Below are 25,937 nucleotides of genomic sequence, written 5' to 3'. Positions count from 1 at the left end.
AAGGTCCCTAGTAATAGTAATAAAAGGGAAACTGGAACTTCACTTTAATCACAGTACAAGACCTTGCATCTTTAAAATGAATTAACACAACAGCAGGTCTCTAGTCTATACTGGCCGGTTTCCTTTGAGATCCAACAGAACTGTATCAGTGCAGATGTTTTCAGCAGAACAAATTTAGGCGCTTGTCTAGTTGATGGGACCCACAGCCACTTACTGCACTGAACAATCTGGATGCTGCCACTAGTTTGTAAGAAATAGGGAACCCGGCAGGAGTCACTATCTACGCTACCCACCAAATAGGTCTAGTAAAGTTGAGTGAGTGGAGGCTGTAACCGAAGCGAACATTGTGGCTGAAGGCCGCAGTCAACGTTCCTGGTATGTAAGTTTAGCTCTCCCGGTTCCCTATTTTTACAAACAAGTACCAGATTGCCGAAAGCAAAAAGTGGCTATTGGTGTATGAGGTTTCCCGCTGGGTCCCCTCAACGGGTGCCTACCAGAAGTGTTCAGTGAATAGCAAATTTTCAGGTTAATGCAATTTTGGTTGCAGAGTATATGCAGACTGAAAATGGACCAGAGGCAGATGCAGAATATTTTGTTTGTTCCAATTTCAAACTGAAAACAAATTTGCATTAAAAAAAAAAATCAGCATCTCTTTGATCATCTCTCGTACCAACATAGGAAAACATTTGTGCTTTGAAGTGTACTTTAAAAGTCAGTCCCAAAACAGGAAATAAAAAGGCAGGTTTAGTCAAACTACCTTTCTTCATCATAAATGGAGAATAATGGATACACCTAAAAATTCAGTCAGTTGTGCCCTTAGTGATACATCATGGTGACATTTGGGTTTTAAACTATTCCACTTCTCATGAAGAGGTAGCAGCATTACTTCACATTTCAAGAAATATTCATACAACCCACTATCAAGTTCACATAACCAACAACTAAAGCGGTTTTACGTTTTTGGTTGTTGTTTTTTTTTTGTTTGTTTTTAAGCATTCAATATGATAGCATTCAATATTAAAAATATCTCTTTAAAATTACAATAATTATCTTCTGAAAAAATATAAATTACGAAGCTAAATATTCCTGTCTCTGGACAATAACATAAAACTTGTTGCTGATATCGCACCAAGCAGCGGTCGCCTCTGCACTCATGTGGAGCGCATGCAAACGCCAGGCCGGTGCACAGGAGCAGGTGTTGGATTCGCCGCCTTCATCCTCTCGTGTGACTGAGGTCTAAGGTGGGTCCTGCCATTTGTTTTTGTTGCTGGATCTCTGTGCAGTTAAAGGTTACATACAGCAAGGACCTGATTTACTAAGATTCTCAAGGGATGGAGATCTTTAGAGAGTACCAATGATTATGCTACTTTCACCTAAATTTTGTAATTATTTAAATAGCAAAAGTTTGGTTATATTCACTGTCTAGCTAAAATGTTAAATATTCAAATTCAGAACCACAAATGGAATAATGTAAACTAAATTGAGCTACTCTACTAATTGGCATTTGGTACCAGGGTAATTAATCCTTTACTACTTAGCAAATTAGGCCCCGGATGTATCTGTCTTTGTAGACATCGGCTCCGGGAACAAATAAAACAAAATGTGCCTGTCCTAGAATGTTGTAATGTCTATAAATTAAATAAACCATGTTGTCTTAAAAAGTTGGATGACCAAAACCGGATAAAAGATCCTTCCAATAAATTTATAATACTGGGAATAAAATATTCTAGGACTAGTGACAGCGGGATAAAAGTAAGGAAGCTGCTAAAAAATAAAATTAATATTGTGATCCAACAGTCTGATATGATCCACATTCTATAATGTGATCAGCAGCTCCAGGATCCTTTGTTATTGGCTCTTCTACAAAGATCTAAACATTTCTTTGGTACTTGTTGCACCACAATGCGTTGCATGGCAACTCTGAGTTACTGATTGCTTCTGGACTTGTGGTCAAGAAGAGACAGCCAGTGTGTCATGTAACCCAACATCATCGGGAGGCCGGTCTATCTTCTTTTTCCATATCATGTAAGAGGAACAGCTCTGGATAGTTCTTCAGCCCAAGGTTATACTGCAACAGAGCAAAAAATGAAAGAGAGAATATGGGATTATACAGTCATCTACAAAACATAGAAAACCTAAGCCCAATATTATCAGCAAGCTGCAAGGGCTCTTTCACACTTACATGAGTTTGCTTGTGCACACACAATTTTAAAAACACTTTGAACATGTTTGCATTTTTTTAATTTTGCAGCATGCCACAAACATGTTTATTTTAAGGACTGTGGGTGAAAACACAAATGTGCGCACTAAAGCATGGACATGCATGAAAGAGTCCTGAGAGCGAAGACTATCCTACAACAAACATGTTCCACACTCTGGCCCATATGCAATTCACCTTTTCTCCTAGGTGATATTTTTACACCTTGGCCCATATGCAATTCACTTTTTCACCTATGTTTTCTCTAAGGTGATACTTCACACCTTGTAAATAAAATGCTTTTTAAGCCACCAGCAAGCAAGAAAATACTTTTGAATAATTTTGATAGTACTTTTTAAGCATATTGAATATCCGAATAATCTGATAGTACTTTTTCATCTTTTCTTCAGGTGATATTTTCACACCTTGCCATAAAATGCCCTTTAAACCACCAACAAGCAAGACAATACTCAAAGTAATTTTAAATAACTGTTTACCATCTTTTAGGTACTTTTTCAATTGTAAAATGATTCAAAGTTATTGAAAAGACAATGTGAAAAGTATGTTCTAGGAGAAAACGTGAATTGCATACGGCCCACTGTGTTCTACACACATCCAGTACAAATGATCTATAGATTCTGAATTAATTTGGGTAAGGCACTTACATAAAATAGGGATAGCAAAAAAAAAAAATGCTTCAAAATACATTCACATTTTGTTGCTGTGCAGCAAAGGAATTCCATAAAATGTATGAACACATTTTCTTGAATTTTTTTATACACGCAACAGAAGATAGTGTTATGTACAGTAAATCATCTTAAAGCAATGTAATGTCCACCAAACTTTATTTTTCAGTATAATGCTGTAAGACTGAGGCCCATTTGCAATTCACTTTTTCTCCTGAGTTTTCTCCTAAGAGAAATCTTCACATATTGTCATAAAATACCTTTTAAGCCACCAGCAAGCAACAAAATGCTCAAAATAATTTTGATAGTAGTTTTTCAGTAACTTTATGGTACTTTTTCAATTGAAAAATGCTGAAACGTTATTTGAAATACAAGATGAAAAATGATCTCCTAGTAGGAAACTCAGAAAAAAAAGTGAATTGCACATGGGCCTGAGTGTGTGTTAAGGTGGCCATACATCTATAGACTTGGTGGCCAATCGACCATCAGATGAGATAATTATCGCATCTGATGAAAATTGGTACCACCAAGACCATGCACGATCAACAATTCGGCAAATTTCAAATGTAAATTGGTTGAACGTATCAATCGGACATGCTGGGAAAAACTTGGTCTTGATCGGGTGTGCGGCAGTAATGGCGTGCGTTAATCATTATTTTGTATCAAAAAAGAGTTTTGTGCACGCTCAGACAATTACTCACGTTGGCAGATCTGTCATAACATTAAAAACATACATGGCCAGCCCACACTGCACGCTATATATACAACCGGCCTACAGCAACCTTATATTTTACCTGTCACGCCGTCCGCGCTGAGTGTCGGTGCCCTATTTTCACATTCAGGCCCCACGTGACTATTGGCACATGTGTGACATTACACACGCGCCCCATGTGCTAAAACACTGCCAACCATGTGGGGCCCGAATGAGGAAGCACGAGGATGGAGGACGTGTAACAAATAACTGCGCAGGCACCGGGTGGGGGAGACATAAAACATTAGGGGGACAGCGGCTGGGGCAGCGAGGAGGTGTCACAAGGCCGATTCCCGAAAGATTCCTGGAAATCAGCTTGCGGTTCATGGTGGCCAACAGATCTCTCCCATCAGATTCAACCAGAGAGAGATCTGTTTCTTAGTTGATTTGCCACCAAAATTGCTAGATCCCTCAGGCGACACTGTACAGCCGGCACTATACAGATGCACCTCTAGCTTGAGTGGGGAGAGTAATGATCAAGGTCTGCACTATGCCAGGCTAATCGCTGGCAGAGGCATCAGAGCCCGCTGTACACACGTTAGTTTCAGCTAGGGTGTGTACGGGGCTTTAGTTCAATAATATGATCACATCAGTGTTGCCAACTCATCCCTTTAATTACTGACACATCTAAGTTATACAGGTTTTGGGGCTAATCAGTGCCTTAACTGCATCTACCTAGCCAAAAAAGGGATGAGTTGGCAACACTGGATCACATCTATGCAAAATTAAACGAAAGAGCACGACTGTTAAATTACAATATAATTTAAAACAAACTTTTTAGATACTTTTTGCAACAGTTTCAGAAGATCACTTTATGTGTGGCCAGCATTACATCAAGCAGTGAGGCTTTTTTTTACAGTAGAGGGGTTTTTTGAAAAATTTAAGCGCTGGCGTTTTTTCCAAAATGCACAGAAAGCGGCTACACCATGTTGTGCTATGGTGTAATTCTCACTTAAGCATTCCGTGCGCTGTCAGTTTTCATAAGCGGTGCTTGAGCCATTTTAGGGCGTTTTTGCTATAATGGAAGGTATCGGAAAAATGCAAAATGCTCACAAAACTGCTTTTTGGAGCGACTGCGTTCGCGTTTTTAAGAATAAATACATTGTATTTATTCTTTTCCGGATCAAAGAGTTCACTTCCTGACTTGCGTCCAAAACGCTCAGGAAAAACGTGTCGGAAACCGCTAACCCTCCCAAAAAAACGCCCACCCAAGCGCCGAGAATTGGACACAAAAAACACTTCAAAAAACGCCTAACGCAAATGCGAACGGCAGCAAAACGCAATGTGAACAAGGCCTGATGGATATTTTGTTTTAAAAAGTATCTTGCTTTCCCACAGCTACACAGCGCTGTGTCACAGAACTGGCAGCAGGCACATGATCTCTCTATAAATCTTCCATGTATGTACTTACGCTAGTCACATCCTCAAGGGGTAAATGAAGCTTGTAAAATAGTAAAAACATCACACGTTTATGAGCTGAGGACAGCCAATTTAGGAGTTTACAAGAGACATATTCCCTATAAAAGTCATCCCACATTACAGACAGGAGAACATACTCAATTGTCTTTGTTTTTTAACAAATTGTCACATTAGTAATTATTTCTCTCTGCAACTGAGCAGAATGTATCGCTATTCTTAAAGGGATACTGTAGGGGGGTCGGGGGAAAATGAGTTGAACTTACCCGGGGCTTCTAATGGTCCCCCGCAGACATCCTGTGTTGGCGCAGCCACTCACCGATGCTCCGGCCCCGCCTCCAGTTCACTTCTGGAATTTCTGACTTTAAAGTCAGAAAACCACTGTGCCTGCGTTGCCATGTCCTCACTCCTGCTGATGTCACCAGGAGTGTACTGCGCAGACACAGACCATACTGGGCCTGCGCTGTGCACTCTTGGTGACATCAGCAGGATCAAGGACACGGCAACGCAGGCGCAGTGGTTTTTAGACTTTAAAGTCTGAAATTCCAGAAGTGAACCGGAAGCGGGGCCGGAGCATCGGTTAGTGGCTGCGCCAACGCAGGATGTCTGCGGGGGACCGTTAGAAGCCCCGGGTAAGTTCAACTCATTTTCCCCTGACCCCCCTACAGTATCCCTTTAAAGGACAATTTATTTGACTAAAAGCAACACCTCTGTCCATATGCTTTAAATGAGAGCCAATAAACTGGGACCTGACTGCCAAGTGTTCAGACATTAAGCCCCATCTACACTATACAATTTTTTGTGCGATTCGATTCATCAATTCGATTCAATCCGACATGTCCGATCGGGACTCGATTCGATTTGCCATTGTTTTGCAATGGCAAATCGAATCGAATCCCGATCGGACATGTCGGATTGAATCAAATCGAATTGATGAATCGAATCGCACAAAAAACTGTATGGTGTAGATGGGGCTTAAGATCTCCCTACATCTAGTTGTATGGTTTCCTGGAGAGTCACCTGACACTTGCCTAATCACCTCCTCCCCACTTTTTTGATACTGTCAACTACTTGCTAAGGCCTGGGCCGGCTGGCGATCTTTCCTGCCCTTTGCAATCGCGCAAGCACTTTGTGCAGTGATACCCCAAGCAAACAAATTGCGGCTGGATTTGTCTGACGTTTGAAAGCATTGTACAATCTGCAGAACACTATTTTACAGCGCTTCTGATTTGTAGGGGTTTTGTTGTTTGAGCCTGTGGGAATAAAGTTTAAAACACTTACCGGGCCTCCCAAGGTTAATTTCTGCCAGTTTCTGGCGCTTAGCCCTGCCACCTAGTGCAAGAGGTCATAGGCGCGTCCCTATCTCCAATAAGACAAGCGCTTATTACCTCAAGCGGTAAAGGGGGTGGGACTACGCAGCAGAAGCTGGACCTCGGGAGACCCAGCAAGTAGTTAAAACTTTAAACTGCAAAATCACCCACAAAGTGGCTGAAAAATTGCTTGTGAGAAGCAATTCCAAAACGATTTTGCAGCGCTCCTCTCTTTAATTGAACCACAGTCATTTTGAAAATGCTTCGGGACCCGCAATTGCAATCTGAGATTTCTATCAGGCCTCTTGCACACTGCATGCGATTCTGATTAAAAAAACATAGCAGCATGTAATGCTTTTTTTCATCGGAATCAAAAATCGGATCGTATAATAAAACAGAATGGCATGTAGCGTGCAAGAGGCCTCCGTCTACATTATAATGCCAAGTGTGCTCCTTTGTTGTAATTATGCCAAGTCTGGAAATAACTAGCGGTACCCAACAAACAATAGAGGGAGTACACTATCAGATGGGAAACGCTGGCTGAACTGTAAATGCAGGATTATTCCTTTCATTCTATCACGGAAACCATATCATAGCAAGTGAAATCGATCCAATGTTATGGCCCTTCCTCAATTGTCAAACATACTGAACTAAAATGCAAAATAACAATATTCACTAAGAAACATCCACAAGGTGGCGCTACACCTTAGGCTACATTCACAGAGGTGTGTTTCAGTGGGGCATAATCAGGGCCGCCACTAGAAATGTTGGGACCCCTCACACATCATCAGGCCTGGCCCCCCCCCTCCCAGGGCCCACCCACTGGTTGCTGTGCCCACCCACTAGCTACCCCACCCCCATGTCTGTGCGCAAAGTGCGCTGCGGCGAAAAATGTGCATGGCTCCGACACTGAAGAAAGTGGCATGCACAGCGTGGTGCGGCAAAAAAGTGGCATGTTGTGGGTGGAGCCAAAATACAGGAAGTCCCTGGTTAACAAATGATATAGGGACTTTTAGATCCATTTTTATCCTTTCTCCGTTCTCTTTTGTTCCCCTCTTTTCTTCCTGTCTCACCTCAGTTTGTGCCTCTTTTGTGTCCCTCTGTGTGACCTCATATTCCCGTCTCATCTCTTTTCTCCCTGTGCCTCTTTTGTCTGCCTCTGTTCCCCGTGCCTCTTTTATCCCCGTGTTACCTCTTGTCCCATTCTGTCTCAGCTCGCCCCCCTGCCCTAGCCAGGTATAGGTGCCCCCCAGTATAGGTATCCAGGCATAAGTGCCACCAGTAGCAGTAGCCAGGTATAGGTTCCCCCAGTATAAGTAGCCAGCTATAGGTAGTGCCCCAGTATAGGTAGCCTGGTGTAGATGCCCCCAGTATAGGTAGCCTGGTCATAGCTGGTGCCCCAGTATAGGCCAGCAAGATACAGGTGCCCCAGTATAGGCCAGCAAGATACAGGTGGTCCAGTAGAGGTATTCAACTATAGGTGGTGCCCTGGTATAGGTAGCCTGGTATAGTTGCCCCCAGTATAGGTAGCAAGGTACAGGTGCCCCCAGTATAGGTAGCAAGCTATAGCCACCCCAGTATAAGTAGCCAAGTATAGGTGCTGTCCCAGTATAGGTAGCCAGGTACAGGTGGTGCCCTCAGTAAAGGTAACCAAGTATAGGTGGTTCCCCAGTACAGGTAGCTAGGTATAGGTGGTTCCCACACCAGTATAGGTAGCCAGGTATAGGTGTTGGCCCAGTATAGGCATCCTGTAGCCAGATATAGGTGGTGCCCCAGTATAGAAAGTCTGCTGTAGCTGGCCCACTCATCTGCTCCCCACGTGCTGGAACGCAGTGTGCTGGTTAGTGAACCACAGGCCCGCAGCCTGCACATGCGGCCCTTCCAGCGCTTTGTGGGGAGCCCAGGGCCCCTCACTGCAGTGTCCCCCCCTGATGGCTGCCCTGGGCATAATGGACGCTTTGTTTGTAACATTGCATGCCACACTGCATTGCACCACCTATAACTTCCACGGTGCGATGTGTTGCGGTATAATGGTGTGTGGCATCATAATGCAGCGCATGCCGTGCTTTACCACAATATGAGCAAGTTAACAGTGACAGTGAAGCATACTTTTCATTGATGGTGTGCTTCACTGCACGTGTAACGTCCGGCACCGCTTTCCCGATCCACTGCGTTTCATTCCTCTTCTCCTTTAAACTGTAAGCTTCCTCTGAATAGTTCATTGTGTTGCCGTTTAATATCTTGCCCTTCTGCTACAAACATCTTATTGGGTATACTGTTTGACTATTTCTTATCTTTGTATCATGTTACTGTCTTTGGAATTGTAGCATGTTGCAACTATATAAGCCAGTCATTCTTAATCAGGTTTCCCTGGACCCCCAGGGTTTCTTGAGGCTTTTGCAGGGGTTCCCTGGTATTTTCCCCTTGTAGATGAGCTGTCTCAGCTGGCAGGTTGAGAAAGTTTCAAAATTACGTCCCTAGCTTCTCAATGTAATGTCCTCTTCACTCATTTTCTGCCCATCCTGAATTCTAGCTTCCCTACTTGTTCATCACTGGTGCAATGGCCTTGACACAATGACACATTACCATGGTGATGAATAAAATGTGGCATGTGGGATGTCAGAACTAAGGAAGTGTGTACAGCAGATGAAGAGGAAAGAGAGAAAACACTAACACCGGGCAACTATAATGGAGTGTGTAATAATAGAGGGCATAAAATGGGTGCCCCGTAAAGGAGAAACGTGGAATGGGGACTATTACAATAGTAACAAATGTTTAGCCTAACCCACTTTTAATGACCAATTCTACTATTAAATAAATACCCTCTGTCTCCATTATTGTAGAGGTTCCTTGAGATTAAAAAATTATTTCAAGGGTTCCTCCAGAGTAAAAAGTTTGAGAAAGGCAGATATAAACCAATAATAGTAAAGATACACCACTGGGATAACAATTCCTTGTTCGGCAGGGTAGACCTGCTGGCGTGAGATGGAATCAGTGAAGACTCTGGATAGATGTGATCTTCACAGATCACATCTTGCCATGTATAAGGTTGAACAATTACCGTATTTTTCGGACTATAAGACGCTCCTGACCATAAGACGCACCTAGGTTTAGAGGACAAAAACCAGGGGGAAAAAATGTATACTAAACCTGGCGCATCCATGGTGAAGGGGCATATTGTGGGTTATGCCCCCTTTGTACCTCATAGCCCCTTGTACCTCTTGTGTTTCCGTGTTCACCTTGTGTCCTCCTCTATGCCCCTTTGTGTCCCCGTGTCCTCAGTTTGTTCCCCTGTGTCCTCCTCTGCATGGGCACAGTACAAGGAGTCCCCGACATTGCAGCAGGTTGGAGGGTCATATTGGTAGGTTATCACAAGTCAGGAACTCCCTGCATTTTGACTATACGACGCAGTGACTTTTTTTCTTCCAGTTTTGGGGGAGAAAAAGTGAGTCTTATAGTCCAAAAATACAGTAAGTAAAGTGTTTATTGTTGTTTCCTTTGTGCTCATCAGATGTGCTACATTTTTTTGTAATTTGTATACGCTGATTAAGGTGCACTTGACTTTTGTGGGCATCTCTGTAGGTATATTATGCGTGGACCACTTAAAGGACAACTGTAAAGAAAGCGATATGGAGGCTGTCATATTTATTTACTGCCTATCAACAGTCCATTGAAAAGAGGCCTAATGGTGCTGTGTGATCAAGGAACACAGCAAGTTCGCAGAGATGCATGGTTTCCTGCTGCTGGGTTCAAGGCGGCCTGCCTTCTGGCCCCTGCGTCCTGTCCCAACAGCTGTGTCAGTGCAGGACATGTGCAGTAGCGCAAAAGCACTGACACACGGACATGGGACGCAGGGACACTTGTACTTTATTAGGTAGGATTATCTCACCTTACTTATTAACTCACAATTTCTCTCTCCTTAAATGACTTAACTCATGATTTCTCTCCTTATCTAACTTAATTTATGGTTTATCTCTCTTTATTTGACTTAACTCATGATTTATTGCTCCTTATCTGTGTATCTCATGAATTATCACCAATAATAACCTTGTTAAAGCATATAGAACTTTTACTGAGATTCTGCAGAGTGGTTACTTCATGGTATCCTGGGAGCATAGAAAGGGTTAACCTCCTTTGTTTACATATTAGCTCAGAAATCAGCAAACAGACAAATTACACTAGCTCATTAATTGCTGAGAAGGCAGAATTAGACAGGCTGTTCTCTATAAACACACACAGGATGGCTGTCTCTGCGTTCTCCATGACTCCTGTACAAGAATTCAGGACCACTTTAAAGTGAAAAATACTGTATATTTCAGCGTATAAGACGACCTCTAACCGCCCCCCCTCCCCCCCCCCCCCAAATTTTTCCAGTTAAAATACAGAGTTTGGGATATACTTGGATATAAGACTACCCCCCCCCCCCCCCTCCCTTCCAAATCACACCAAATAAAAAGTTACAATAAATCATATACTGGTGCTATGTATGAATAGATACTGGTGCTGTACTGTATGTGGTATCCAGTATATAACAGTAATAACAGTAAGCAATCGATTGCGCTGTACCCATAAAACATGCTTCTTTCACCATGCTGGCCCATCTTTGTATCCTATTTACCTCCCTCTCTATCTCTCAGAACTCGCACATTTGTGCCTGCTCCGCTTCACTGCAGTCCTCAGCAGTGAGATCTGAGAGGTGGTAACAGGATAGGGCACATCACCCGGCATCAACGACACCCAGCGTATAAGACGACCCTTGACTTTTCAAATTATTTTTAATGGTTAAAAAGTAGTGTTATACGCCAGAATATACTGTAAGTAAGATTTGTGAATCAACTCTGTTGTCCATTGTGACGCCATGTAACAGACACAGGGCCTATATGCAATTCACCTTTTCTCCTGAGTTTTCTCCTAGGAGATAATTTTCATCTTCGATTTAAAATAACTTTTCAGCACTTTGCTATGGAAAAAGTACCAAAAAAGAAGGGGAAACGTACTGCAAAAATTAGTTTGAGTATTTGTACCCTTGCCAGTGGTTTAAAAGACATTTTATTGACAAGTTATAAAAATATCACTTTGGAGAAAACTCAGGTGAAAAAGTGAATTGCATATGGCCCATAGTGTGTAAGGACCCTTAGGATTGGATCATTTTTCAAGGGTGACTGTTGCTGCAGCATGCTGCCTACCTCACTGTATAGTGTATCTATAGATTTAACCTCCAGTCCCTGAAGAACTGAAGATCAGTGGAGTCTCCCAGGAGTGACCCTTTCTTGGGTAACAGTTGGTTATAATGTAAGTTTGACACTAGCTCCATGTATCAGTCACTCGTGACCAGGCTCATATATCATCTTCTTGCAGCATTCGTGTTTTTGTTGTTTTATTATTTAGATTTTTGTATAAATGTGTGCCCTTGTGTCCCGTGTTTCATTTTTAAAGATTATTAAGGATCCGGTTTGAGATTTTGACATCTGAATGCTTTTATCGTTATCATTGTCGCTTTATTCTGTTGATTTCTGTCTATTCCTCTGGTCTTGTTCTTTCTCCTACAAAAGTTTGTGAGATTTTGAGCCAAGGCAAGTTAAGGCATGAGGCCTGGGCTTTGGCTGTTTTATAATTCACAAGATTTAAAATGTTGTTTCAAAGATATATGCAGAGAGGAACTGGGCACATACAGTAGATATCAATTGTACAAGCTTTTTTCCAGAGTTCAATCAATTAAAAGAACCATATAGACATGCAAGGTGACTCTGCATGGGGCCTCTAAAGTAGCTGTAGCCCCGTGAAATGGCTGTCAGGCTGCTGTTTGTACCTCACCCCACTGCTGTCCCACTTGTGCCTGTATGGTGCTTTTGATTGATAAACGCAGCAGAAAAGATCATTGGCGCCCACCTACCCTCCCTAGATCTCTTCAACGCCATGAGAATGAAGACAAGGTCCTCCAAGATTTAGCTTGACCCCTCCCACCCAGGCAGGCGCTACCTTGAGCCCCCTTCCGTCAGGACGTCGCTTCAGATCCACTCCCTCCAGAACCACCAGGCATATAAACGCCTTCTTCTCCCAAGTGGTACTCCTGCTGAACTCGAGCACCCCTCCAGGGTTGCGCCCCTGGGACACTTTAGCCCTCTGACAACCCTTCCTCACAGCCGCACACGCTGATCTTTCCAAGGCTCTAACCTGTGTTGTTGTTTTTTATAGTATGTATGTCATGTGTTTTTCATATGTTTTTGATCTACTATGTGAACCACAAGCAATTCCGGGCACACCAATCGGTCTACTTGGGGGAAAAAATTAAGATAATTCTGCTCGATTAAACTCTGGAATAACCATCTTCTTGACCTACCACAGTGTTACAGTGCATTATGGGAATTGATGATGCAGTTGGGCATCTCTTAATAATTCAGAGACAGCTGAACATCCCCTATCAGCTTTTCCCCCCAACAACTAGTATCCCCCTTCTTTTCAGGACAGATTGTCTGCAGACATTGAGGAGAAAATGCTGAGAAAGAGACACAACCACAGGGAGCTGCAGTTGACTGTCATTAGAACGTTAAAATGAAAAAAAAAGATATAATTTCCATTTGTCTCAGTTATTTTTGGCCGTATAATTTTCCTAATTTTTATTTTGCATCTGAAACATGTAGAACTCAAAGGATGTGAAGTGTCTCTATATAGTGGCCCTACTGCTTCAGCTCATGACAACAGGTTACATACCCTCATTAAATGATTTGAGCTGTAACAATAATGCAACAATTGTAGTACTGATCGCAAAACATTTTCACCCCCCCCCCACTACGAATATTTAGAGTTTCCCTTAAAGTGAAACTTAAGTGAAAACAAAAGTGACGAGATAAACAGCTGTATCTACCGTCTTACTTCTAAAAATGACTTTTAGATATCCCAAAGTTTTGTTATTTTTAAAAATGTAAAAGTAGTTTATAAAAGTACTATATTTAACTTAAAAATAATTTATGGTTTTGTCTTAGCTGAATAAAACAGTCAGTGTCTGTGCTTCAGAGTGCTCAAATATATGAACTATTGACCTTTTTGCAGAGGTTGTGACTGCACTAGGGCCCCTGGAGTAGAGAAGCTCCCTTTCAACCACTGTATTAGCTGTTCTGGTGCTGTGCTGGTAACAATCACCTCTATACATAATTTGAATAGTGGTAATCATTATGCTCTTCCCCTCCCCAACTTACACCTCTCTGATGCTCCAGCTGTCCTTGGAAAGTTTTGGTCCTCCATGGAAATTGTTGGGTATAAAATGCATGGGGGACCAGTGTAAAACTTGCATTTGAGCCAATAGCTCCTTAGCTAGGCAGGAAAACACAGTCTGAACCTCGTGTCACTAAAAGGTAAGTAACTGATCATCAAGTTTATTTGTTTCCCAGATATCTCAGCAATGTTGACAGTTTTAATGGAACCCAACACTAACCCAGAGGAAAATGTAGTTGCTTAACAAAGTCATGAATTAAACACGAACCCATCCACCCCCACCACCACTTGGATAGGACTTCTGATGTGATCTATATAATAGTTGGGCAGTTATGAAGACAGGTGGAAAGAAGTTGTACTTTCATGGAGAAATATGCTCAAAGGGAACCTGAACTGAGTAAAATTATTTAAAATAAACACATGATGTACCTGCAAATGAATATTACATACTTACCTCACTTTCGGCTCCTCTCAGAAGCTCACCCTTTTCTTCTAACAGCAATTCCAGTTCTGACTAGATCTTATCAGACTTGTCTCTCCAGAAGCTGAAAGCCTTGGGGCCCTTCTTCAGTATATCAGTTGCTGACAGTTATAACTGAAAGGACAACTGATGTGCAAGGTAATGTTTATGTTTTCCCTATGTGCAATATTACTGGTTAACAGACTGCTGACCCAGTAGCTGTTGCAGGGTCATCACCATTTTTAAAATGGAAGATGGACAATTTAATTGATCACAGTGGACACTCAGGACACAGGGGAGGAGAATGAAATTGATAAGCAGACTATGCAGGAGGCAAGTATGATGTGTGTTTCTTTATTTTGACTTTTATTTTTCAGTTCAGGTTTGCTTTAAAGACCACCTGAACTGAGAGGGATATGGAGGCTGACATATTTACTTCGTTTTAAACGATTCTAATTGCCTGGCTGTCCTGCTGATTCTCTGCCTCTAATACCTTTAGTCGTAGACCCTGAACAAACATGCCGATCAGGTGAGTGATCCAGATACTACTACAGGCAAAGAGCTCAGCAGGAAACCGGGAACTGGTATTACTGAAAAGGTAATAAATATGGCTGCCTCCATATTCCTCTCAGTCTAGGTGTCCTTTAATGTAGAAGTTATGTCTGGGGGTGGAGTTTGATTAATTATTAATTCACACTTAAAACCTGTCAGGAAAAGGTTTGCAGACAGCTTTGGCAGCACAATAGACAATGGTAAGAACAGCCAGAATTCTCAATGAGACATCTGCCCATCCATATAGCTGGCCTACCTCATGAAAACCCGGCTCCCACAAGTCAGGTGACAAGAGGAATAATCAGGGTAGTAGATGACTTCTTTATAAATGTAGTGTTGCCTTACTGTCTTAAAAATGTCCCCACTTTAATTTGCCCTGCATGCATTTAACCCTTTAGCAGCCAATTTATTTAGAAGGATGCAAGTGCTCCAGGCCAATTTATTATAGCACATTTATTTTTCTTCTTTGTTCGAGTTCCTAGATTCTAATTAGTACTGCTGTAATTTGTATTAATGGCCACTTTTCACTAGAGGGCAGTGTGAGACAATAAAAGAGGACTTCTGCTTTCAGTTTCTATGTTTTCAGCTTTGAGAAAGAGATCAAAGCAAGCCAAGAATTTACAGCACAAGTTCTGCCAGCTGAAGACAAAAGCAGTGCATTATCATAAAGCGAGATAACTCATTTGTGGCTGTTAACAGGTTAAAAACTATATGCAGACACCAATCTAAATACCCCATTGGACGGTTTAAAATTCAGTCAAAATGTTGTTTCCTGACCAGGTATTAACTCCTGTGAAGCCAGGAAGGATAAGGAGGTTCTGTAGATGCAGAGGTTATCCCATTTCCTATAAGCTATTGTGGTCAAATGGCTGCAGCTTCCAACTTTCGGAAAACATTCCAGGGTGTGGAATTAATCTGGGTTTCTTTCTTTTTTGCAGTTCATTTTCTTTATCAAGTTAAATTTTATTGAATAGGTTTCAATACAATGAACAAACATATTAGCATAAAGAACTAGCAAAGCACACAACATCCATATCTGAAGTTGCCATACACGTCATTGCGGAAGCCTTGTGACAGTATCAAAGTTTACACATAGCAGGAGATACATCAATAATAGGTGTCTTAGGGGATCCCTCACCGAATGAAGGTTCACCTTGTCACAGAGAACATTGAGTTCAGAACATGGGACGTTGTTGAGATAAGAAGAGAAGAATTGGAGAAGAGAAAAAAAGAAAGAGCTGACAATTTCTATTCATATAGGTTATTTTTATATAGCGGAAAGCACTTGTTTATAGAGTGAGCCCAGGTGACTCCAATGTCAGAACTGATGAGCTAATCCAGAGACTTAGGATCTCCTTATGAACATAGAAGCAGAACAATTTTACCAAGATCTGTTTGTACCCAAGTAAAGGATACTTCCTCCATCCAACCCATCAAGGTACCAAATCAGTGAGCTGTCTAATAGGAGGTTTATTACCCAGAGGAGCCCTTCCCAGTAAGGGAATAGTTTAATCACGAGACCAGAACATATGCATAATGGCAGCACCTTCACTCCCACATCGACAGCATCTGTCAGAGTTTTCTGCATTTATTGTATGCATTTGCTCGGGGGTGTAATAAATTGTGTGCAAAAACCTGGTTTGTGAAACTTGATCCCTGGCCGAGACCACCACCCTCGGTAAAGAAATCTTCCAGAATCTGGTTCCAGTCCCCCCTATCAGCCACAGAACATCAGCCCTCCACCTCCCAAAACTTCTCCATTCTAGGAGTGTTGCCCACCAGCATTTCATCATACATCGCTGGCATTCATTTGTACTCTATTCCATGTATGTTATACGGGTTCACAACCAGGGGTGTAACTAGAGGGGAGCAGTCCTGCAATCACAGGGGAGCCCAGAGCTGTGGGGGGCCTCCAACTACTAACCTTTCCTTCCTTCAATACAGGGGACTAGATTTCAGATCAGGTGTTTTTGTGGCTACACTTGCTTTGGGTATGAAGATCTTGATGGTCAAACTTCTTTTATGACCCTTTTAATGTGGGCCCCTAGGCTGTGATGAACATTGAAGGGAGGCAAGGGAAGGGGTATGAACATTTGGGGAGCACCATCAAAGTATTGCCAGAGGCCCCATAAATTCTAGTTACGCAACTGTTCACAACCTAATTCCATATAGTTAAATTGTTAACATGCACCAACTACCTACACTACTAAAAACAATGCCTAAGATGAAGAGAATCACTGCAGTACACCAGTCATCATCAGTCCTGTACCAAATAAAACACGCCAAGACCACTAATAATGCTCTGCAGATATTTATTAACAGATTCAAGCTCATCAGCATGTCAGTTAAGCTTGAAGTTTAATGACTGTATAACTATTACAGTAATCTTTCTACTACATCCATTATGGCTACAAAAATAGCTCCTCCTACCGGAGTATAAAACGATTGTGCCAAAGACTGGAGATTATAATTCCCAGTTTATTGCCATGATTGATCAAACTGACAAAGTTACACAGCTTAGATGCAATGTATGATCTGATGATTCTACATAACTGAAAAACAAAAAGTGTAAGTGAATCCACACTGACATTCACACAGGGCATATAGCACACTGTACAGATATAATCATTAATGCCTGGTACACACCATGCAATTTCCCATCAGATAGAAGGGTCGAAAAGATAATTTCTGACAGGTCCGATCTGATTTCTGATCGATTTGCATAGAAGTGATCAGAAAATCGATCAGAAATCTGTTCGGATCTGTCAGAAATGATCGACCCATCTATCTGATGGGAAATTGCATGGTGTGTACTAGGCTTGAGGCTGATACAGAATGACCAAACTAGATGCATTGCGTAGATCACGGCCTACTGTAACAGCTACAGACTCCAACAAGACTGGAATGTGAAATGATTCTCTATTGCCCTATTATGGACTCCACCAGCGGTGAATATATGGTTTAGAGAAGTCCAGTTTCCATGAATCTCAATGGAATTCAAGACAAGAACATAAAAACATGACAAGACATCAGGCAGGGGTCACACTTGACTGTCAGCTTTCTGTTTGGGCTTCTCATGTGAGTTTGTATGCAGAAAAACATGTTTTTTTCAGAGCAGCACATAATGTGCAGAATTTTGCTGCACACAAAAAAATGCATTGAAGTGTGGACAAGCCCATTGAGTAACAGGAGTTCACAGTTTAGAAGTGTAGAAAAAGACGTGTGGCCACTGTGGTACTTCAGTGTTTAATACAGGCCTGTTCAAACCTTGTAACACATATGGCCCCACATTTCCCGGCAGTGTGTTTCCACACAAATCTTCATGTAGTACAGTGTGGCCTCAGTCAGCTTACTTGAGTGCAGAGAAGCAGCATATACCATATAGGTGAATGTGGCAAACATTCACCTATATCAAATGTGGCAAACTGCAAATGGTTTTTAAAATAAATGTCATCCTTTTAATCGTGCCACAAGATTAAAAGGATGACATTTATTTTTTAAACCATTCGCACAGTGCATCTCACAGCTGACTATTCTTTAATATTCAGTCAGCTGTGCTGGACCAGGTCAGTGTTCTCCAGCTCAGAAGCAGCTTTATTAATCAATCCTGCTGTGTCTGGTATAAACCGGTACTGTGTTATTACAGAGGGCAAACAGGGTTACTGTAGCAAACGTATTCAACTTCTGTTTGCAAATTTATGCAGCTTAAAAAAAGGATCAAATTCCACCTAAGCAGAAATTGATTGGTGCTTTTTCAAGCTGCATAAATGTGCAATATCCGGCTACAACTCAGAACAACATTCATCTTATTGACCATCCCCAATTGTGACCTATTAGTATTACATAGCTTCATAATTCTTATGATAATGATGCCACGTGTACAAATTTACAATAGAGTGCAAATCTGTGACATAATTAAAGTGCATCTAAACTACAGTTTATAACTTTTCCACTATTATTTACAGGGACTCCATGAAATTCAGCTTACATTTTCAGAGTATATTTCCATGTTACATTCTCCTGCACATGGTGATTTATTGTGTGACAATAATAAATCTTATTAAAAAATCAAATTAGTGTGCTTCTATGGAAGTATAAATATTACACCACAGCGTGTTTACTAAACACTACTCCACTCACACCACTTATAAATGCCTTTGAGCAACCATCTTGGTTTATGGCTACATTCACAGTGGTCCATTTCAAAATGCACGTGTTATACTGAGTGCTTTGAGTCCGCCAGGAGAAAAGCGCGATATAAGTGTTCTGTGTTTGTCTGTGTTTGAGTGTGAACTGCAATGAGGCTGGACATAAACTTTAATATAAAGCCTGCATGCAGCGAGTTAAATTAACACAATCCATTACAATTCAGTACTGTGAACAAGACCATAGAATTGAGCATGGTGAACTAGCCCGTAAAGGACAACTGAAGCGAGAGGGATATGGAGGCTGCTAAATTAATTTCCTTTTAAAGGGAACCATAACTCTAGGGGAAAAAAAAAAAAAAGGAGTTTCACTTACCTGGAGCATCTACCGGCCCCCTGCAGCCATCCTGTGCCCTCGCAGTCACTCATGGCTCCTCCGGTCCCCCGCCACCAGCTAGTTTCGTTTTTGCTGTCTCGGAGACGGCGGGCCGCCACGCGTACAACACTCCACGTGTACTGGTGCAATGCGTACATTTTTACGCATTGAACCTGCAACACGTAAAAATGTACGCGTTAATGTCCGTGATAGCTTCCTGCACCAGTGGGAATGGGTACAAAGGTACGCGTGGCAGCCCGCCGAATCAGAGTCAGCAAAAGCAAAACTAGCCGGCGGCGGGGGACCGGAGGAGCCATGAGTGACGGCGAGGGCACAGGATGGCTGCAGGGAGCTGGTAGATGCCCCAAGTAAGTGAAACTCATTTTTTTTTTCTTAGCGTTAAGGTTCCCTTTAAGCAATGCCAGTTGCCTGGCTATCCTGGATATGCCCCTGCCACCACAGAACCTGAACAAGCATGCAGCAGATCAGGTGTTTCTGACAATATTGTCAGGTCTGACAAGATTAGCTGCATGTTTGTTTCTGGTGTTATTCAGACACTACCGCAGCCAGATAGATCAGAAGGACTGCTAGGCAACTAGTATTGTTTAAAATTGAAATAAAATTGGAAGCCTCCATGTTCTTCTCACTTCAGTTGCCCTTTAAATATTTTTTCTCAGTACAGGTTCTCTTTAAACACATGAGGTAACTTCAAATGAACATTACAGAGTTACCTTGCCATCAGTTCCTTTCAGAAGCTCACCATTTTCTTCTGACAATAATCCCTCCCAGTTCTGACAAAATATTGTCAGATCTGAAATATATCAGTTGCTGTCAATAAAATATCAGTTGCTGTCAGTTATAGCGGAGAGGAAAACTGATGTACCAGGTAATGTCCATGTTTCCCTATGGCTCAAGTGGGCAATGTTACAGTTTAACTGTGTGCTGACCAGAAAGCTGTTATGGGTAATGGCCATTTTCAAAATGGAGGATGAAAAATTCCCTTGATCACAGTGAACAAACAGGACGCGGGACAGGAAAAAGATACTGAGGAGTAGACTACATGGAAGGTAAGTATGACTTGTGTATGCTTATTTTGACTTTTAATTTTCAGTTCAGGTTTTCTTTAAGGACATGCATGAAGGAGAAACATTCATTTGATTAGGTAAGTTAATATTGAGAGTAACCATTTATTACATTTAAGAGTACATTTACTTTTTTTTTTTTTTTTTTTTAAAGTTGACATGTCTGCTAAATAACTTTGTTGTTTACATAAATTAGGTAATAATTAAAAAAAAACGTTTTAATGAACTTGAGTTTCCGTTGTCTACTACTATTTAACATCAGAAACCAGGAGGTGTGCAAAACAGCCAGTAACCAGGAAGGGTTCAGACACGTTCTACAACCACTGTATCAGTGCACAGATGTTACTAGGGAAAATAATCCGGAGAAAAGGCAACCTCCTTTCAGGCTGCTTACCAATGCACAGGATTAATCTCCCGCTGTACTGGGAAGACATGAAATATGTAGGCCTCAATGCCTGTAACCATGGTGGCTCACAAAGTGGCCATTTGTTAATGCTTGTATTAATATTGCCTAATATTCTGCTTCTAATGTCTAATCTATCAAAAAAAGCTCAACTGTTACTAAAGCCCCCGTGCAGCTTCAATAATAATTTAAAAAACAAACTATTTTTTTAGTCACATACTGTAAGTCATGTTGAACAGATTACAACTGCTGCTAAATATTTTTATTTAGGGGAAACCGTGGCGGTCACGTGACTAATGCGATTCTCTGGGATACTGTTTTTAGAATAAGGTTGTGCTGTCTTCAGGGACAGTTGTGGTTCAACTGCCACTTTGGAACAGTGATCACATGACATGCATGGTTGCCGTCTACTTCCAGTTATTTAGCAGCATTTATTCAGTAAACAAACATCATGTGACTGGAGGTGGATGTTTTAACAAATACATTTTTCCCGGTCTCCCTTCACATACTGGAACACTCTCCTCACCTACCCACAGCCCCACTCAACATGTCACCCTCCTGCACTCTTCCAACACATTCATACATTTACAAGCAATACTAATAAGGAAGTCCATGAAATTATGTTGGATTGGGAGATGGCATAAGTACTGGAGAAGCAGCCCCTGCAGCCACAGTAGGAGGGGAGTAACCTCCCCTCCTCCAATACATGAGTTATCCTTCCCGGCCACAAAATTTCTGTGCGTCCTATACACTCACATTATACGCGTGTTTGCATTCATTTTCTGCTATGAGACAAAACACATACCATTCAAACAAATGTGCTCCCTGACTTAAAATGTTTTTTTTTTCAGTCAGTTGTCTGAGGAGATCTGGCTACCTTCCAGGGATGTAGTCAGACATTTGATTGTCAGCTCAAAACACAATAAAATGGGCACATTCATGCTTTTTTTGAAGATTAAAAAAAAAAAAAAAAAAGAACTGGGCAGGTTTAGACGAATGAAACTCTGTGTCTTTGCTGACACATCCACGGTTAGTAAATAAGACCACTCTTGGTTTGTCTCCCAAACTCCCACCATGACCCTCAGTTGTTAAAAGGACTGTCTAACGCATGTTTGAAAGCAAAGTACAAGGTGGTAATAACCGACATAACATGGGACATACTTCTATATCCCCTCCTATGGAATTCTATAGCAAATTTTCCCAACACATGATACAAAATGAAAATGTGACCATTGGTCATTTTCATTAGAGCAATGGGTAAGAATAGCAGCTGAACATATTCACATGGCAAACCCACAATTAAACATCTTCAGATGGTAACTGCATAAGAAGTGAAATACCAACGTGTGTTTGTGTATGTGTGTGTGTGTGTGTGTGTGTAAAACTTGTAAAGAAAATAGCATAAAAAGGTAAACTCACATGCTGTATAAGTAATTGTTGACACTTTCAACTCTCACCAACTGGGCACAACTACTTCAGTAAAGAACTGAGACTGGAGGCACAACAGCTATCGTTTTATAGTACTACATGGAAAATACATCACAGCTTGTACAGGCATTACTGTTGCCACAAGGTGAAAGCTGTGCCAAGGCTGCCCACATCTAGCTAATGTTCCAAACTCTAATTCATTTCAAAGGACATACAACCACAGAGATTAGCAGAAATCTCAGTAAGTGGAAATTTCTCCTAATAAAGGTCTGAAGTCTAGACATACTCTCATTCCCGGCTACAAAGACAGGTACTAATCTCACACTGCCGCTTAGATGTGGTAGAAAACTGAGCATGGCACTACCAGCGAACCGAGAAAATGGTGGCAGTTAGCACAAAATCCTCCTTGCCATTGTTCAATAACTCAGTGGAGGAATTACATTTAGACTCTGAGACAATCAAAGCCAGCAGTTTCTTATGCTGGGAATACACGGTTCGTTTTTGAGCCATTTAGATGGCTCGATAGATAATTTCCGACAAGTCTGATCTCCTGCCCGATTGTTTTGCCACTCGATTTCGCATTGAACACAATGGAAAAAGATAAGAAAAACGAGCGTGAGATAAGAGAATCGCCTGTGGAATTGAACGGGGAATCGATCGAGCAGGAGAAACAAGCAGCAAAATCGAGCCGTGTCTGCCCCACATTCGTCTTGGTGGGTCAGTGGAAATCTGCAGGCAGACAGGTAGATCTTCCCTCACGAATTTCCTCCATGCCAGGCAGAATTTCTCCCATGATTTTCCCGGGGATGGGATCCTAAGGAAGCTGCAGCCAGGGGCAGATACAGTCCTCTTCAAATGCCTAAGAATCCAGCTTTCTATAAGCATGTACCTAGCCCTCCTTAATAGACAGCCCATAGAAATTATTAAAATTGCCTTTCAGTATTAGCATAATCCCATCCTCATATAGATTTATATATAAAAATGTGACACCCCCTCAGTGCACATGCTAAGGCCCCGTTCACAGTGCTCGGCAAGTACATTTGAAATCGGCGCCGGTAGACTTGGGCGCAGGATACAGCGGTACATGACTGATCCTGCTTCTGCACAAGTCTGGGCCGTTTTAATTACTATTCCCCCTCCAGGCCGCCATGGATGGTGGGGAATGAAATAATTTGGCTTCCAGCGATTGCTTGAGGCCGAATTATTGTGTTTTTTAAGCAACTTCGGCTCCGTCTTCTGACGGAGCCAACGTTACTCACTGAGCGCCGCTATAGACTGATTCCCATTACAGTCTATGGCGGCGCCGGCTGCGCCCAAATGTAGCAGCGCTGAAAAGCACTGCTCCGTGCTCGGCTGCATTGCAGAATAATTCTGCAGGTCAACTCACTGCCTATCCAATTCTATGGGCCTGTTCACAGTACTGTGTTGTATCTGATCGCAATACAGTAGAATCCCTTTATAGTAAACTCCAAAGGACCAGGAAAAGTGGTTTACAAACTAAATCAGAAGTTTACTATGTCAGAATTGGTCATACATTGCATATTTATGAAGACACATTTGCTGGGACCTGAGGACTGAGTTTACTATATCCAGAGGTTTACTATATCAGAGTTTACTATAACGAGATTCTACTGTATTCTATGTCGCTGCATGCAGGCTTTGTATTGAAGTCTATGTCCAGTCTCCAATGCAGTTCACACTCATGATGCGTGCTTTATGCAACTGACCACTGTGAACCTAGCCTAAAGGTAGGAGAAGGAGGTCCTCAAATGTGTCAATGACATCACTGGGGGCGTGGTCTCATGCTATACTGTTCACAGCAGTAAACCGTATACACTGGACTTGTAGTCAGTCTTTGCTGTACTTGACCATTTAGTGGAATATTTTCCCTTGTCAAACCCTGCGCCTCAAATATATGAGACCACTGCAAGGCTACAATACTATTGTTTGAACAGCAAAGTGCTGGCATCTTGTACACTGGAACATAAACAGGAAGACTAACATGTTGTATATGTAATGGTTTCTACTGTCATAAACTGGGTACACCTACTGTGGTAAAAGAAGTGTTTTATGACGGGCAAGTTCTGCATCTCAAATGGTCAGAGAAGCAAATTATCATTTTATTAATTCTCTTTACAGTCGTGACTGGACAAGCAAGTTCCCTTGTATTGTGTGGTGTTGTCTTTGTTCATCAATGAGGTTTGACTGACTTGATTGACTTAATTACTATCTTAGCACTTATGTGCAGATATAGCTGCAGGTTTTTGTTACTTTTGCTTGGCGTAGGGGCTCAATATATATAGAAGCAGTGATCTGAACACCATATTGACTGCTTGTGGCTCCAAGTCCTGTACAGTATTTGTTTTCCTTGTTAGTTACCTCTATCAGTCATCTCAACTACAGCAATACACCAGGAGAGTTGTACTTACTATGTAACAATACAAGGTTACTGAGTAACATAAAAAAAAAAAAAAAACACCAGCAGGAAGTTCTTTGTCCTGTAACATCTGTAGCATTGATATCGTATGTACTGTCATTTCTCAAGGCCAGCATAAGAGTTCAGGCAGCACACAAGTCAAGTGAAGAAAGCAGCCCCACATTTAGAATAATCACCGTGGTGACAATGTTACCTTTGAGATAAAAGACTATTGTCAGGAGAATGTGGAGACCATGGCATTTATTGGTATTTAGGAGATGCCAGTTATCTGTCTTTCATGCTGATCTATTGGTTTCACAACTACAGCAAGTATGCAGTCATAAAACTCAGACTTGAGTCAGATAATATTTAATATTTCCAACATTAATTTGTATAGCGCATTTCTCCTGACAGACTCAAAGCGCTTGAGAGGCAGCCACTAAGGGCATGCTCAGTCAGTAAGCAGTAACATTGTCAGGGAGTATTGCCCAAGAACCCGAGTTACTGACTAGGTGTTGCTGAATAGGAAGAACAGAGATTTGAACCCTGGTCTCCTTAAAGTGAACCTCCGGACTAAAAATCGACTCAGCAGCACTGAAAAGGCCTGGTGTTTCTTTAACCGTTTCACAGCATCAGAACTTTGTTTCTCTTATACAAGCCTCATTTTTAGCTGCACAGAAGAAAACTGCCCGGGCTTTTTTCCCCTGATGCTGTGCAAAGCATGATGGGATTTCTAAAGTTGTTGTTCTCATTCTGCTGTTTTGGTGCATTTTTTTTTTTTTTTTACATTTTGAATTTGACCTTTGAAGCCTAGCGTGTGCAGCTGGGAGGGGTAATCAGGACACAGGACAGTTGGAACTGTGTCTCCTGCTCCTTGTCACATCCTTTCAACCAAAAAGATGGCTGCCCCCATGACAAAGATGGCAGCCCCCATGAATCACAAACATTTGCCTGTGCTTTTAAACCAGGGTGGGTAAGAGATTATATTTCCTATATATTCTAATTAACATAACTAATGTAACTTGATGACAGTATGTTTGTTTAGGCTGAAGTTCCCCTTTAACCATTACACCTTCCAGCCACTATCACTTGATCTTCATGCTAATTCTGGGTCAGTGATTCAGCCTGTCAGAGGCAAAAGAGCAGCACAACAGTGAGATCAGTCACATTCTTGTAAGGGAATAAAGAGGATATCAGCCACCATATTCCTCATACTGCAGGTGCGACAGCCATAGCACAGCCAGAGGAGATAAGAGGCAGAGAAAGTTGTTCAGACAGTAAAAAACACGTAAGCCTCTTACACACGCCTAAGTTAAATCGGCTGAGGCGGCCCATAACGACTACTTCAGCAGAAAATCAGACATGTACAGCACCTGACGACCCACTATGCCCAACCTGTGAGCCTACCACGGGACGGATCTGCTCAACCCCAGAAACTCCGATCCCCTCACCGATCCCATTGTCCGTGCTGCTGCCACGCATGCATCAGCTACTCAGCTAAGA

General features: G+C 41.9%; 1 protein-coding gene across 2 annotated transcripts in view; it reads right to left on the bottom strand.

Annotated features, from left to right (window-relative positions):
* Window positions 1-743: 743 nt before the first annotated feature.
* The window catches only part of SLC11A2 (solute carrier family 11 member 2), a 137,219-nt gene continuing 112,025 nt past the window's right edge, over window positions 744-25,937 (bottom strand). For both annotated transcript variants that reach the window (XM_068267399.1, XM_068267400.1), the window contains exon 17: window positions 744-2,068. In XM_068267399.1, the coding sequence (XP_068123500.1) occupies window positions 1,988-2,068 (81 nt within the window). In that variant the 3' untranslated portion in view covers window positions 744-1,987. The remainder of the gene's footprint in view (window positions 2,069-25,937) is intronic.

The sequence above is a fragment of the Hyperolius riggenbachi genome, chromosome 2 (assembly GCF_040937935.1).
Source record: "Hyperolius riggenbachi isolate aHypRig1 chromosome 2, aHypRig1.pri, whole genome shotgun sequence".
Lineage (NCBI taxonomy): Eukaryota > Metazoa > Chordata > Amphibia > Anura > Hyperoliidae > Hyperolius > Hyperolius riggenbachi.
Note: the sequence above shows the minus strand (reverse complement) of the source record. Positions and strands in the feature narration are given on the sequence as shown.